Source organism: Periplaneta americana, chromosome 3, assembly GCF_040183065.1.
Source record: "Periplaneta americana isolate PAMFEO1 chromosome 3, P.americana_PAMFEO1_priV1, whole genome shotgun sequence".
In the NCBI taxonomy this organism is placed as follows: domain Eukaryota; kingdom Metazoa; phylum Arthropoda; class Insecta; order Blattodea; family Blattidae; genus Periplaneta; species Periplaneta americana.
The window spans coordinates 124,851,961-124,867,011 of record NC_091119.1 but is presented as its reverse complement, the minus strand read 5'-3'; the positions used below and the strand labels follow the sequence as shown (position 1 = coordinate 124,867,011).

The following is a 15,051-nucleotide window of genomic DNA, read 5'->3' as shown; positions in this document are numbered from 1 at the left end:
AGATTTATTTATTTAACCTGGTAGAGATAAGGCCGTCAGGCCTTCTCTGCCCCTCTACCAGGGGATTACAACTATAACATGAACAATAAGATTACAATTAATATTAAATTTACAATTACAATTACAATAAAAATTAAAGTACGACAAGAATACCTGATTAATGAAAGCTAGACATTTTATCATAGAAGTTAAGAACAAAGAATATTTTTGTATTTACTAAATTACAAATTAAACCTACAATAACAAAATTTTATAGTGATGAAATTACCGGATATTGAGATATTTTGTGGTAGATTAAAAGAACTATTTACAAGAAACCATGTCTGAACGAGTCTCAATTACTGACCAAGTGCCTAGTAAGTTTGCGTTTGAATTGAATTTTATTTCGACAGTCCCTGATGCTAGCAGGTAACGAATTCCAGAGTCTTGGCAGGGCTATTGTGAAAGAGGATGAGTATGAGGAGGTGCGATGGGATGGTATTGTTAGTATTGTTTCATGGCGAGAGCGTGTGTTCAGATTGTGGTGGGAAGAAAGGTAAGTGAAGCGAGACGACAGGTACGAAGGAATAGAAGAGTTCAAGATTTCGAAGAGAAAGAGAAGTGAATGTAAATTTCTTTTCTTATCTTGTAAATTTCTTTTCTTATTATAGCAAGGATGATTTTAACACGTGAGATCCTATGGCATCAGTCGTTGCATCAGAAATTTTATATTGTTTAAGTTGATTTAAAGTTTCACGTGGGATCGTACCACGGGCACCGAACATGAGCCCAAAAACTGTCCAATGTGTAATGTGGTATTGTGCTCCAAGATGCTGACAACAAGGCTCATATATGACTTGTTTTTAACGACACACCTCTTGTGGCTGTTGGTCATGCATCTCAAAACGGATTGTGGGATCAAGAATGACACCCTTATCCTTCTGCCGATCAATTATGATGATATCAGCCCGTCTAGTAGAGCCATCAGAAGAGACACAACCAACCTCCTCATAAACCTCATAGGAAGCATTCTGACGGATTGAAGCTGCGATGAGAGAACGAACCGTATTATGTCTGTTGATTCGGAGCAATTCTCCATGACGGCAGAAACCCAAGACGTGAGGAAGCGTTTCTTGCTCGTCGCATCTTCTGCAACGGGTTGAGTCAAGAGTTCTACCAGAGAGAGTACGGACAGGTATTGTATTACAGTTCATCTTAATCGCTTGCGTCCACTGACTGCTCGAAAGTCCCTTTTTGGTTGAGATCCACGAATTACCTTTCTTCCAGTGAGAATAGAAAACAACTCCCAAACCTTTACTTTTCAATTTGCTCCATTGATGAAAAGAATCTTCACGCAATGCTTTTCTTAGTTTTTGAGAAGAAATACGTTCAGAGCAATCGTAGGTAATTGGTAATTGTTTGATGCAATGTTCAATTTCGTTTGGAAGATTTCGAGTGGCTGCTACATGAGGGTTGTCAACGTGTAAAAGTCTTTGACAAATATTTAAATGCTGAAGGTAAGCTTCCCACTGGGCTTTAAATACTCCTAAAAAAACATGCATACATACATACTTAAAAACTAAAAAATTTAACATGTATTTCCCATTGAACCTTAGTTTGTCTTATTTTATTATATGAAAATAATAACTGTAAATGCTACTAAGATACAAAATAGTCCTATTACTGTAATTAACATCAGAATTTCGCGGTGAAATTCATGTTGTGTACTATTAATCAAATATGCCTCATTTTCTACCCTTAAGTCAGGTTAACACAACTTAATCTTCAGAGGATTCCAAGGTAAAAATCGTCTTGTTACTGAATGTGACATACCTAACTTGCTACTGATTTCTCTGTCTATCTTTAGCCTTGCTTCTCGCTCGTTGTTCATCTATATTATGTGCTACTTTAAGAGAATTGCATGTCCTCTCTTACCCGTCAACCAGAGGAACTTCGTGCAGGAGCCGTGTCGCCAGCTCCAGGCGCTCCTGAAGGGATGTGCTGGTACCCCCTCCAGCACGGAGGGCGAGTGGAACACCGACACCCACCCCGACTGCCACCAGAAGGACCACCAGCACCGCCAGCCAGCGTCGAGGCGCTGCTATCAGCATCAGCGTCCCTGCAACACAAATATTAAGCATTTCAATTAGACCACGAAGCTCTCTTGGACAATTTTATGAATACAGTGTAAACGTGCACAAATGCTGAAGCAGAACCCAATGGACAAATAAAGAAATAATAAGTAATGTTTTAATTTAAATGTAACAACCCAGAATAAGCTTCAAAGACCTATGTTTTATAAAAGTGGATAATAGAGAATGGGTTGTTGAAGTCATGGGCGCCCAAAAGAAGTTCAATGAGCACAGAGGCGGTGCAGAGATGAAAAACAGGGTATGCGCTGTAGTGCTGCACCTCGTCCTACACAGCAAACGTTGGGCCCACGTGGCGTTAACGGAGGTGGCTTGCATATGTATTAAAATTATTTTCTCATAGGGATCCTCTCGTGAAATGTGAACAGTACAATTGCGACGTGTTCCTTTCTAGGGTGAAAACCTAGAAACTTGCATGTTTGCTGCACATTGCAGTTCCTCTTTATATTTATTACCTATAAAGAGGAAGTAAAAATTTGTGTTTCCCTCCCCACCTCAAATTTTCATTTCAAAATGTTATACCTACAAAATACTTGCATAAAGCTTACTCTTTCCTCGCTTTCCACACTAGAGCTAACAGAATTTGGAGTAAACCAGACTATTGAAAGTTGGGCAAGTATTTCATCTGCTGGTGAAAAGGAGTCTGGAGAGTTGAAATTTTCAGAAAAAAAACACTAATTCCTCTATTATCAAATACAGGTGTTACTTTTATGTTCAAAAATGCCTTTATGACATTTATGTTAAAGCACATTTTAACTGCTCTGAAGTCAATCAGAGTAGGTCACAGATACAAGACTTCATATTTTTAAAAGTTTAATAAAGTCAAAATAGAAACTTAACAAGCCAACATAGGATCAGGATCAGTATCAGTATCAGTATCAGCAGCAGCAGTAGTAGTAAAAGGTATTCCTTATATACGCCTGAAGGCGCATGGGGGCATGGAGGTAGAACTCCATGCTTTTTCGATCTCGACAGTAGACTAAAATGATGTGGTAGGCCACATTTTACACCACAGAACCCGATACTCAATTTTATAGCAGGCTGAGTGAACCTACGAGCCGTTATGGAAATTTTGGCACCAAGAAAAATGCCATAACCTCTCGGGACTGAACCCAGGACCTTCGAGCCAGTTGCCAGTTCCTTTAACAATAATTGAGTTACCTTGCCACGGGTAGTAGTGGAAAATAATAGTAGTAGTAGTAGTAGTAGTAGTAGTAGTAGTAGTAGTTGCAGCAATAGCAGCAGTAGTAGTAGTAACAGTAGTAGTAGTAGCAGCAGTAGTAGTAGTAGTAGTAGTAGTAGTAGTAGTAGTAGTAGTAGTAGTAGTAGTAGCAGCAGCAGTAATAACAGCAGTAGTAGTAGTAGCAGCAGTAGCAGTACTAACAGTAATAGTAGTAGCAGCAGTAGCAGTAGTAATAGTAGCAGTAATAGTAGCAGTAGCAGTAATAGTAGTAGTAGCAGCAGCAGTAGTAGTAGTGACAGTAGCAGCAGTAGTAGCAATAGCAGCAGTAGCAGTAGTAGTAGCAGCAGTAGCAGTAGTAATAGTAGCAGTAGCAGCAGTAGTAGAAGCAGTAGTAGTAACAGTAACAGCAGTAGCAGTAATATCAGTAGCAGCAGTAATAGCAGTAGTAGTAGTAGTAGTTTTAGCAGTAGTAGTAGTAGTAACAGTAGCAGCAGTAGTAGTAGCAGTAGTTTTAGCAACAGCAGTAGTAGTAACAGTAGCAGCAATAGTAGTAGTAGCAGCAGTAGAAGTAGCAGCAGTAATAATAGTAACAGTAGCAGCAATAGAGTAGTAGTGGTAGTAGTGGTAGTAGTAGTAGTAGTAGCTGCAGTAATAGTAGTAGCAGCAGCAGTAGCAGTGCTTACTTAACCATGCTTTCATCGGCAAGGGATTATTCAGTTTTAGAATTGAACGTGCTGCACATTTACCACATCGGCTTCACAGCTTTACTTCCCTCCGGGAGGAAAGCAAGCTAAGAATTTTATCGCACTTCAATATCCATCGACCTCGGCTGAGTTCGAATTCGGATCCTATGCCTAGCATGGGAGGACTGAGATTCAGGAAAAAGTACGCCTACTTATTATTACTTACTTACTGGCTTTTAAGGAACCCGGAGGTTCATTGCCAACCTCACATAAGCCCGCCATTGGTCCCTATCCAGAGCAAGATTAATCCATTCTCTATCATCATATCCCATACGTGCTACATGCCCTGCCCATCTCAAACGTCTGGATTTAATGTTCCTAATTATGTCAGGTGAAGAATACAATGCGTGCAGATTTGCGTTGTGTAATTTTCTCCATTCTCCTGTAACTTCATCCCTCTTAGTCCCAAATATTTTGCTAAGTACCTTATTATTATTATTATTATTATTATTATTATTATTATTATTATTATTATTATTATTATTATTCCTGTATCTGTAATAAATTGCACCAAAAATTTTATTATTACTTTTTTGCAGTACCATCAACACGCGTGACTTCTTTTTTTACTGAAGTAATACATACAAGTTTTCTTACTTGGTTGACCTTGACACTGAATGGCTTCTGAACAATCCATTTCTCACTCTCATTCACATAAATACTGCGGCATTTCTATCAAATGTCACTAGCACTGACAAAAAAATTCGTAATCATGGTAAATGTACCATGTATGCGCGGTAAATACAGAGAGACACGACCATAATAGAATCAAATAGACGCGGACATGAACACGACAACCCATTCTAGCATGTCTCCCCGTAAGGCCTTAGCGCCACCCTCAACCCCAATTCCCTCCAGCACATGAAGTCTACCATCATCACCTCCCTGTTGTCACGTGTCCAGTAATGGCAGGGTGCAGCCCGGAAGCAAACTGCCAGCAACTTTATCTTCTTAAACCAGGGGTGAACAAAACTTTCAAGTATGTAATACCGTGACATGACAATTGAGGGGTCCACTGCAAGAGGGAACTGTGACTCAAAATTCTCAAAAATGAGACTTCATATGTTTCAGGCAGTTTCTAGAATTTGTTGTCCTTTCCTTAAACCATAAGTCGGCAAAACTTACTTCCCCAATACATCAGCAGAAAGCAACAAGCTCAGCAATTAAATGGAAGGGATGAAAGGGGGTGGGTACGCTTCCCCTTACCATAGTATTCAATGTATAGTGCTGGACTTTAATCTTAGTAGTACAACGTTGATCACAGTGTTGTGTTTTATTTAACTAAGCTCGCAACTGCCGAGGTTATATAAGCGTCGCCGGTTTGCCGGAATTTTGTCCTGCAGGAGTTCTTTTACATGCAAGTAAATCTACTGACATGAGTCTGTCGCATTTAAGCACACTTAAATGCCATCGGCCTGGCCCAGAATCGAACTCGCAACCTTTGGCATAGAAGGTCAGCGCTATACCAACTAGGTATATTTTATGTTTATAATTTTTTAGGTTTATTATATAGCCTATTCCTTTATTAGTAAATAATTTTTACATTAATAATTTATTTTATTTATGTATAATTATGGCATTTTTGATTACGATACCAACATTTTTAGTTCAGTTATGATTACCAACCAGATCGACTCATTGTCATTATTATTGATACGTTTTCAATTATTTTCTTCGTCCTTTTCCAAAAATGTCGTTGAACAATGACTGATGAAGTATAACAGAACAATACCGGGACAGTAATTCAAGGAGAAATGGTATTTGAGTAACTGATCAGTCAGAAGTAAAATTTTATATCGTCGGCTTATAATGTAAATCTACCAACGGCCAAAAAAGAAAATTTTACAAAGGAAGCAAAAAACTGAGTTTAAATTAACTCTGAAACTTTAGGACCAAATCCAAAGTGCAGGTACAAATGCCACCTGTATTTTGGATTTGGTCCTAAAGTTTCAGGGTTAATTTAAACTTACTTTGTTGCATCCCTTGTAAAATTTGTTCTTTTGCGGTTAGCAGGTTTACACTCTAAGCCGACGATATGGCTAATTTTAACTGTAAAGTGAGATGCTCATCTGTAATATGAGTTGTTCTTTTTGATTTTGCAAAGTTAATTTTTGTAAAAATTTGTTCACATATAATATAATGTGGAGATATGCATGGCTGTGATTTTGGCTGCGTAAGACCTCAGATTATCGTATTTTAATTTGTCTAGCAATTTGAAAATATTAACACCTTCGGAATCTTTATATTGTGTTTCCAAAAAAAACATGTCGTCTAAGAGATATACAACTTCCTATTCTAATTCATGTCTTATTCTAATTATTTCTAAGTCAAAAGGATTTCCATGCAATTGAAAACCAGTTTCAATTTTTTTAATTGAACGAATCTTTTGTTATAAAAATATATTTGTAATTCACAAGAGATGAATGTAATATTGTAATTTGATGTCTCTTATACAATACTGCCAAATGAGTGTAAGCAAGGAAGATTAAATGTTTCCTTTTCTAATAAATTTTCAATTCATAAATCTGTAAGTAAAAGGAAAGAATTGATGCTGCCGTACATTTGAACTATATTTTTTTATTATTGCCTTGAAGTTATAGATTTAAATTGATGAAGTGTTCTGAAATTTCGGAAAGGAATGTCAAATTGTAGCAGCCAATTTTTCTCCAACCTGGGAATTTCTGTGCCCTATAACAGTAATGATTTATTAACATATTGAAATCCTAGGACAGTGTAATGTATTTCAAACGTAGGCGACAATTACCGGTACTTAAAGAAAATTCCCGCACATTTTCCTTCATAAAAACTAGAAGTTATCTTGCCAGAAACCGACGAAGCATTTTTTTCAAGGCTAAGTCACCTTACAGCTGTATAATATGGAAAATATGGTATTCTTACCCCATATTTTGTAGGAGTTTCAGAATTTCCGATGCTTTAATTTGACTTTGATTTTATTTGGCTCATGGTGTCGACAACAAACTCCATAAAATATTTCATATTTTGTTGCTTTACTCTATAGTGACTCTTAGTGAATTACAGAATGGATGAAAGTTATATTAGGCTGTTATCAAAGTTTAATTGCGAAATTGAACTATAAATTTTAGTATAATTATAACAATAATTGATATATCTTATACAAGAGTCGATATTCTGGTCGAAATTCACGTTTCCATGGGATTTTCAATAGTCTTGGTAATGATATGATACTATGAAGCCAAGCCAGCAGTGATATTAGTTACGTTGTGTACACAGTTCGTTGTGGGTGAAGGTATAGCCTCTACTACATACTCCCCTTCACTTGATTCGTTTTCCAGGGGCTGGCTCGCAAGTTACAGAATGCCGACCTATGCCCTAAACCGGTGGTCGTCAGCACTCGCTGAAATGGGTAAAGGGTAAGCGGAGCAGTTCCGTGTGCCCCGTCGTGCAGCAGGAAGAGGTAGAGAGCACACCCGCTAGCAGCTACGAGTGCGCCATAGTGCAGTGTGTTCTCCGCGGGTAAGAGACGCTAGCCTCAGGTGCTTTAAGCTGATGACCGCTGCCCTAAACTATATACTGTAGATATGGCATTGCGCCAATCAATGCAAGAGCGCTCTAATTCTAGAGTACGGACCTTTTCGTAAAAGTCTTATTTGTCTCCCACTATGGTTGTTGTAGCTTGGCTACCTCTTGCAGTTTACCGCTCAATTGTTATACGTGGCTAAAAAAATATATGTATTTATTTTATTTACAGCAATATTTTTATAATATGTATACACACAGTATATTATGCTGATGCACCTATTATGTACTTCACAAGTTTTCTTCACCAAAAATAGTCTTTTTTATATATATTTTTAGCAGTTGACTTTTTTTTTCGATTAACAGAGAGCTAGTCCACTGCATCAACGATCAACTTGGAAGACCAGGGGTTTATTTTTCATGGTCACTATGTCCTAGGGAGGCTGCTTTCACTACAGCTAGCGAGCCTCCTCTACCGACCTCGCAACACCGGATAAGGGGCCCATTGTAATAGTCCGGGTCAGCTTACTTCATATCCTAAGAGTTAAATCTATTTTTCTCCCATTACTACATGTGCTAGTGGATTGTAGTGATTTTATAATTTGCAGTTTAATTTTCTTTTGCCAACTGCGTTTCGAATTTCGATACTGACAAATACTACAAATGGTAGTGATTTTGTAACTGTTATGTTGGCAGCTGAGACAAAAGTTGTCCGTACTGGAGTTCCATGGAATTAAAATTGTACTAGATTTCTGAGCCGGTTACTGGAAGCTAGTGAAATTTGAACATAGTAATAATTAATTAATATCAGTATTAATATTAATACATAATAGTTATTTTACTTGTTAAGTTGTGGTTACAATTCAAGACTATAGTCAGGTAGACCTAAGTGTTAATAAATATAACATACTTTCGTGTGATAATGAAGGTCGATAGAAATACTATTCCACATTTTAATGAATTTCTTTCGTAATTATTTTTATTACAATAATGTCAAAAAGAGGAAAAAGCATGACAGCGACTCCACCAAGTCAGCGTAAAGCTTGCTGCGAGAGTGGGGATAACTTCCCCTACTGGCGTTCTGTTCTTTCAGAGTTAACCGAAAGAAGATAATAAAGAAGGAAATATGCTCACAGAGACAGCAATTATAACTAGAGAAGCAAAATTATTAGGAGTAAGTATTCTTAAGCATACATTTCATGGTGATATTCGGTTTTTGGAGTTAGTACTAATAATTTCACGTGATCAAACAAAATACATTTTTAGGTTAGGTCTCGTGAATCAATTGTCTAGTCAAACCAATGAATTTCATATTGCCAGACAAAATACCTAACATGTTGATCCCTTTCTCGTATAGTTTGCCTACGAAAATATGTTACAAATTATTGAATTATTTAGAATAACCTTCCAACATAAAGGTAAAGTACAGTAAGTAAATAAGTCATTCAGTACATAGAATCGTGATTTTACTTTATATGGTGCTATATGGTAACAGTTGGCAACACCGACAAGACGGTAATATTTGATGTTTAGGAACTGTTCTTACGTGACCCTCACTATAGGTAGACCTACTGACAACCGGATCAGCTGAGCCTGGAATTTTTTAAGATATTATCTCCTCCTACTCGTCCTTTTTTGCAACCGGGCTTGGAAACAGCTTTGACTTTTGTTAGTAGGCCTGAGCCTTCTAATGCGCACCGCATAGTTTAAATTAATCTACTTAAACTGATATACAGTCGAACTTCGATATCTCGAAGTGTTTCCGGAAACTGATAATGCTTCGAATTATCGAAAATTCGAGACATCAAAAATATTCACAAGTGTCCAATACCATAAATATTATTGACGACAAGTATTATTGCTTAACTTTCAACAAAGAGAAGTCGAGGTTGTCCATAGATTCTTTCTTTGGTTTTCAGGACGACGATTTTAGCAATTCATAACAAATTTTGAGAAGAATAATGTTACAGACATTCCATTATGTGTATAGGGGAAGGAGAGTTAAGTTAACGAACGGGGTAAGATGACGAACGGGAAAAAAATCACAAGAAATTCGAGAGATAGCAACAGGTAGGCCATTTCTAATATGTCAAAAAATTAATTAAAAAAGTGTAACTCTTAACAACGTCAACTTACCCTCCTTCCTCTACCGTTAAGGTACAAATACCTGCCTGTAGTGATTGACAGGGATAGGATTAGTATCAATGGGTTAGATTTCTAATGTCCGGATCAGCTTACTTAATACCGTAAGGGTGAAACCTAACCATTTTTCTCCCATTACTACATAAACTAGTGAATTATAGTGATTTTCTAGTCTGCAGGTTGAATTTTCTTTTGCCAACTTCGTTTCAAATTTCGGTACTGAGAAATACTACAACTGGTAGTGATTTTATGACTGTTATGTTGGCAGCAGTGACAAGTTGTCGGTAGTTTAAATTCTGAAAAGTCAAATTGCTCTACATTTCTGAGCCGATTACTGGAAGCTAGTGAAATTAGAACATACTAATAAATTAATTAATATCAGTATTAATATTAATACATAATAGTTATTGTATGTGTGGTTTTGTGTTGTGGTTACAATTCAAGATTATAGCCAGCTAGGCAAAGTGTAAATAAATATAACATATTTCGTGTGATACACGCCCTTGGGTAATCGATAGAAATACCATTTCACATTTTAATTATTTTTTTTCGTGTTTAGACTTTCATTATAATAATGGAGTAAATATTCTTAAGCATACATTTCAAAGTGGCATTCGTTTTCGGAATTCATACTAATCATTTCATATGAACAAACAAAATATTAGGTCTCGTGATTCGTAAACTGTTTAATCAAAGTAATGAATTTCATGTTGTCAGACAAAATACATTTTAATATTAGATCATACACTAATCTACTAACTACTAACATAGGCTAATGTGCGCGAGGTCCAGAAGAAAAATATACTCTTTCACAAATTATTGAAACTTTTAGAAAACGCCTCCCCAACATAAAGATGGGATGTGGTAAATAAGCAAGACATCCTTATTGTTAATACTTCATTATTATTATTATTATTATTATTATTATTATTATTATTATTATATTACATGGCATTGTGATTTTAACCTCTTTTGGTGATATCTAATATTAGTTGGCAACACTGAAGAGACGACGAAATTACGTGATCCTCACTATAGAAGAGGGCACTTTCAAAGGAAGGAAAATACTAATGTACAATGCTCGTTAAAATAATGTTATTTCATCACATTCATTAAATTTTAGTTACACACTTGTATATATTTTCATTTTCACTTTAAAATCGAGTTAAAGAATATATTAATCGATATACCGAAAAAATCGAGTAACAGAACTTCGAGATGTAGAAAAATTATTACATGTAAATTATATATGATTCCGCCGGGAAAATAAAATTACTTCGAGGCATCAAAAATCAAATGAAAGAAGTTGGATTGAACTATCCAGTTGCATTTTCTCTATTCATCTTCCTTCAGGATTAACAAAACTACCATGGCTTAGCATAAATCTCTTTAATACAGTTCATACATTGTATTTAAAAAAATAACGAAACAACGAATACATGCAATAACTGCAAAATTGTCATATTCACCTTTCAGTAGAGTTTGAGAGAATTACGATTCTCTGCAGACTGTATTTACGCAATAGAAAAATTAAATTAAAAGAGCTGAGAGTTTAACTCGTCTACATTGATATTTTTAGATTATGAGGACGTGTTTGATGAAGTAGATTAAAATATTCACGGCACGTTTTAGAAGATAAAGACTGCCACAGCAGCTTTCGGAACTTTGCAGAGCCTCTATTTTAACAAACAGTTAAAATTAAAACATCAAAGATAGAACTATGACGGTTGAAAATCTGGGAGTGAAACAGGAATGTCCTCTCTTTCTCTTCCCCTCCCACACTTTTTAACCCTTATGTTAATGGAGTCATGGTTGAAGAATGTAAAGACGAATAATTCAGAACAGAAGGAAAATACTCGTATACATAACACTTTATTATGCAAATAATCAGGTTACTATCGTCGAAAGTGAAGTTTATCTATAAGAAAGGGTTCATATAGTAAACGATGTGGTAATATATACACAGAGTGTTTCAAAAGTGATGGTCAAAAATTTAGGGATGAGAAGTAAAAACTAAGAGAAGCAAAAATGTTCCAGTAAACATGGATCCACAAACAAACAGTTTACGAGATAATGCCATTGTTTTGCTGGTTGGGGTCGCCAGCGAAACGAGCGCCTGGATATGATAAAGTGCACATTCATGCTTTGTATAACTCGGACGGTAAGACCTGAACCGAACAAACGGTTGCGCAGACGTCTACGATGACGTAATCTCGACTTGCCTGACCTTCACAGCACCTGATATCCATTCTCTTCTACCCCTACTCCTCTCTCTCGCTACCGGCGGAAGAGAATCTAGCTGCGCGAGTTTAGTTCAGGTCTTACCGTCCGAGTAATACATATGCAGCATTCTCCGCATCCTATTTCCTTCTAAGTGTGAGACGATATCTCAGTCATCGGCAGAATTGTACTCACGATGACATCAGGCAATGCAGCCAGCAATACATATGACGTCGCATGGTTGTGGCTAGGGTTGAGGGCACGCTCAGACATCAGTGGCGTGCAGCCATCACTAACTTTACATTTACTGTACCGTAACTTTCAAGGTGCCACAGAATTCTACGTTTATGTCACAAGTAGTCAATCTCAAGATTTTTGTTTTTGTTTTTTTTTTTTGTAGGTTAGTTTACGACGCTTTATCAACAGCTCAGGTTATTTAGCGTCTGAATGATATGAAGGTGATAATGCCGGTGAAATGATCCGGGGTCCAGCACCGAAAGTTACCCAGCATCAAGATAGCGAATAAAGTATTTTTGTTTTGATTTTGCAAGTTTCAATTTAAAAAAAAATAAAGTTCGCAACAGTAAGTGGAACCAAACATAGCTGCTATATTGGCGGCAAATAACCTATGAGAAGAATATTTTTCCGTAGACAGAATTTTAAAGAAATTTAAACCACACATGTCTTTTCACCGTGTTTGTAAATATGTGTTACTCTGTAAATCAGCTACTACTTGCTGCATTTCTGGCTTAACCTTGTTTATGTCCATGGTCAAAGGATTCGCAAAAAGTAAGAAATCATTTGCTTTAAAATCACCGAATCTCCGTTGTTGAAATTCTGTTTTTATATTTAGATGAGCATAATTATTTAAATATGATTAAGAAATATCAGAAAGAGACTGTAGGCATGGGAAATGATGGAACTGTTTTCTCCTCATACTTGATTTCCAGATATCTATCATTGTAATGAATGATCGCACCATATCGTACATATCTACTACGTTTTGCTATTGCCCTTCGTACTGCAATTTGGATTTTAAATGTTTATAAATACCTGCTATCTTCTGATGGTCTTTATGACATAGGATACATTATAATGGCGTTTAATACTGTGTTGATAAATGCCCTTCAAAACTTTCGAGCACAATAAGCATATACTATTGTTTCCATAAGCACAAGAAAATACGTCTCCTCCTATTCTTCTTTAAATACACGTTTCCTACCTTTGGACAGAGTTAGGCTTAACTAGCTATAAATATGTTATGCCACTGGTAGCTCCTTGTACAGTGGACTCTCCTAAGTTCGACTGAACGGAATTGAAAGTTCAGTCCAATAAGGGTAGTGGATGTGGCAGGTGAAATGAATACAAATTCTTATTGGTTATCCATCAACGAATACAGTAGTGCACTTGCATTTCCTGCCCGCCCCGAGACTTGTGTGTGCGCTTCTAGTACCACAGTGGGTTTCGACAGTTCCGTCTCACAAACGGCACAATTCTCAAACAGAAAAACAAGAGTTCATTAATTTTAAAATCAGTGTTCAATATGGATGTCCTAATCAATAAACTATTCTGTTTTCCTTTAACAAAAGTGTCGCTACAAGACACAGAACCAATTTCCATTCAAATGGCAAACCTATTTCTTAGTGCCCGTATAGGGGCATATCTATTTGTCCTAGGTAAGCAGTCGAACTATAGGATGTCAACTTGATTTCTGTCGAACTTAAGAGCTTCCACTGTACAATATACCTGCAAAGATTTGGTTGGGAGGGGGGATGTGTATTCCGTGCCTGCCCCTCCAACGTCACGTTAGTAACAGGCATCTCGATGACATTTCTGCCGACGGCTGCGATATCTAAACAGACGATATGGTGAACGGTGGATAGGTAGAGGAGTACCTGTACCTAGATCACCGAATTTAAAGTAGGTTATTTTACGACTCTTTATCAACATCTTAGGTTATTTAGCGTCTGAATAAGATGAAGGTGATAATGCCGGTGAAATGAGTCCGGGATCCAGCACCGAAAGTTGCCAAGCATTTGCTCATATTGGGTTGAGGGAAAACCCCGGAAAAAAACCCCAACCATATAACTTGCCCCGACCGGGATTCGAACCCGGGCCACCTGGTTTCGCGGCCAGACGCGTTAACCGTTACTCCACAGATGTGGACCCGCATTTAAATCCTTCGGATTTTTGTGTGTGGGGTTATGCAAAATGTATAGTTTACACAACAGATATCGCCACACCTTGAAGAACTGAAGCATCGGATTGTAGAGCCCTTCCAGCAAATGAAGAATTATCCAGAATTGCTTGAGGCCATTCGGGGGTCTTTGCGGAGAAGACTAGGCAGATGCATTCAAGTGCATGGTCAGAATTTTGAACACTGCTGTAAAATTCTTTAGTTAACATATTCATACTGTAGGCCTACTGTATCTTGTTTATCTACGAACTTTACTGTTGTTTAAACAAAAAAGTTTCTTTTGTGTATGTTCAATCATATTTCTGTGGTGTTGAAGCCAAAATTATGAATTGTACTGTCCCGTGATTGATAAATTAAATAAAATTGTCATTGTTTTCGTTGGACTAGTACTTAGTATTCGACGGGACTCAACCAGCACAAAATGACATTATCTCGTAAACGGTTAATTTGCGGACCCATGCTTACTGGAACTTTTTTGCTTCTCTTCGTTTTTCTTCTCATCCCTATTTTTTTTTTACCATAACTTTTTAAACAACCTGTGTATGTATAGGCTATATGCAATATTAAAAGAAACCTGGTCTCTCATTAAACTGTAAAGGAAGAAAAATGCAATTAACTACGTAACATGTGAAAATCAAAGTGTAGGTTGTATTACGCAATATAAATGTAACAAAAAACAAAAATACAAAGAGTAATAATAAACAGACTTAGAAACAAATTAAAAGCAATAATGACTTTAGGCCTAAATAAATACTTGTTACCAGTTTATAGTGTTTTATTCAGACAGCTTACTTTACGCCAATCTCTGTTTGGGCAGCCCTGTCTGAGTTCTGTCGTGAGGAACAGTGACGACACAGTCACTCAATAAACTTCGACCTCTTCAGCACAATAAGCTTCCTTTGATTCGACGTAATTTCCACGTGATTTCAACGTCACGTC

At 36.9% G+C, this 15,051-nt stretch overlaps 1 protein-coding gene across 1 annotated transcript in view; it reads right to left on the bottom strand.

Moving 5' to 3' along the window:
* LOC138697049 (dipeptidase 3-like) overlaps nt 1-4,692 on the bottom strand; it is a 70,751-nt gene extending 66,059 nt beyond the window's left edge. The window contains exons 1-2 of the mRNA XM_069822643.1: nt 4,653-4,692; nt 1,915-2,098 (exon numbers count right to left, since the gene is read on the bottom strand). Coding sequence (XP_069678744.1) covers nt 1,915-2,098; nt 4,653-4,692 — 224 coding nt within the window. The remainder of the gene's footprint in view (nt 1-1,914; nt 2,099-4,652) is intronic.
* Nucleotides 4,693-15,051: the final 10,359 nt, after the last annotated feature.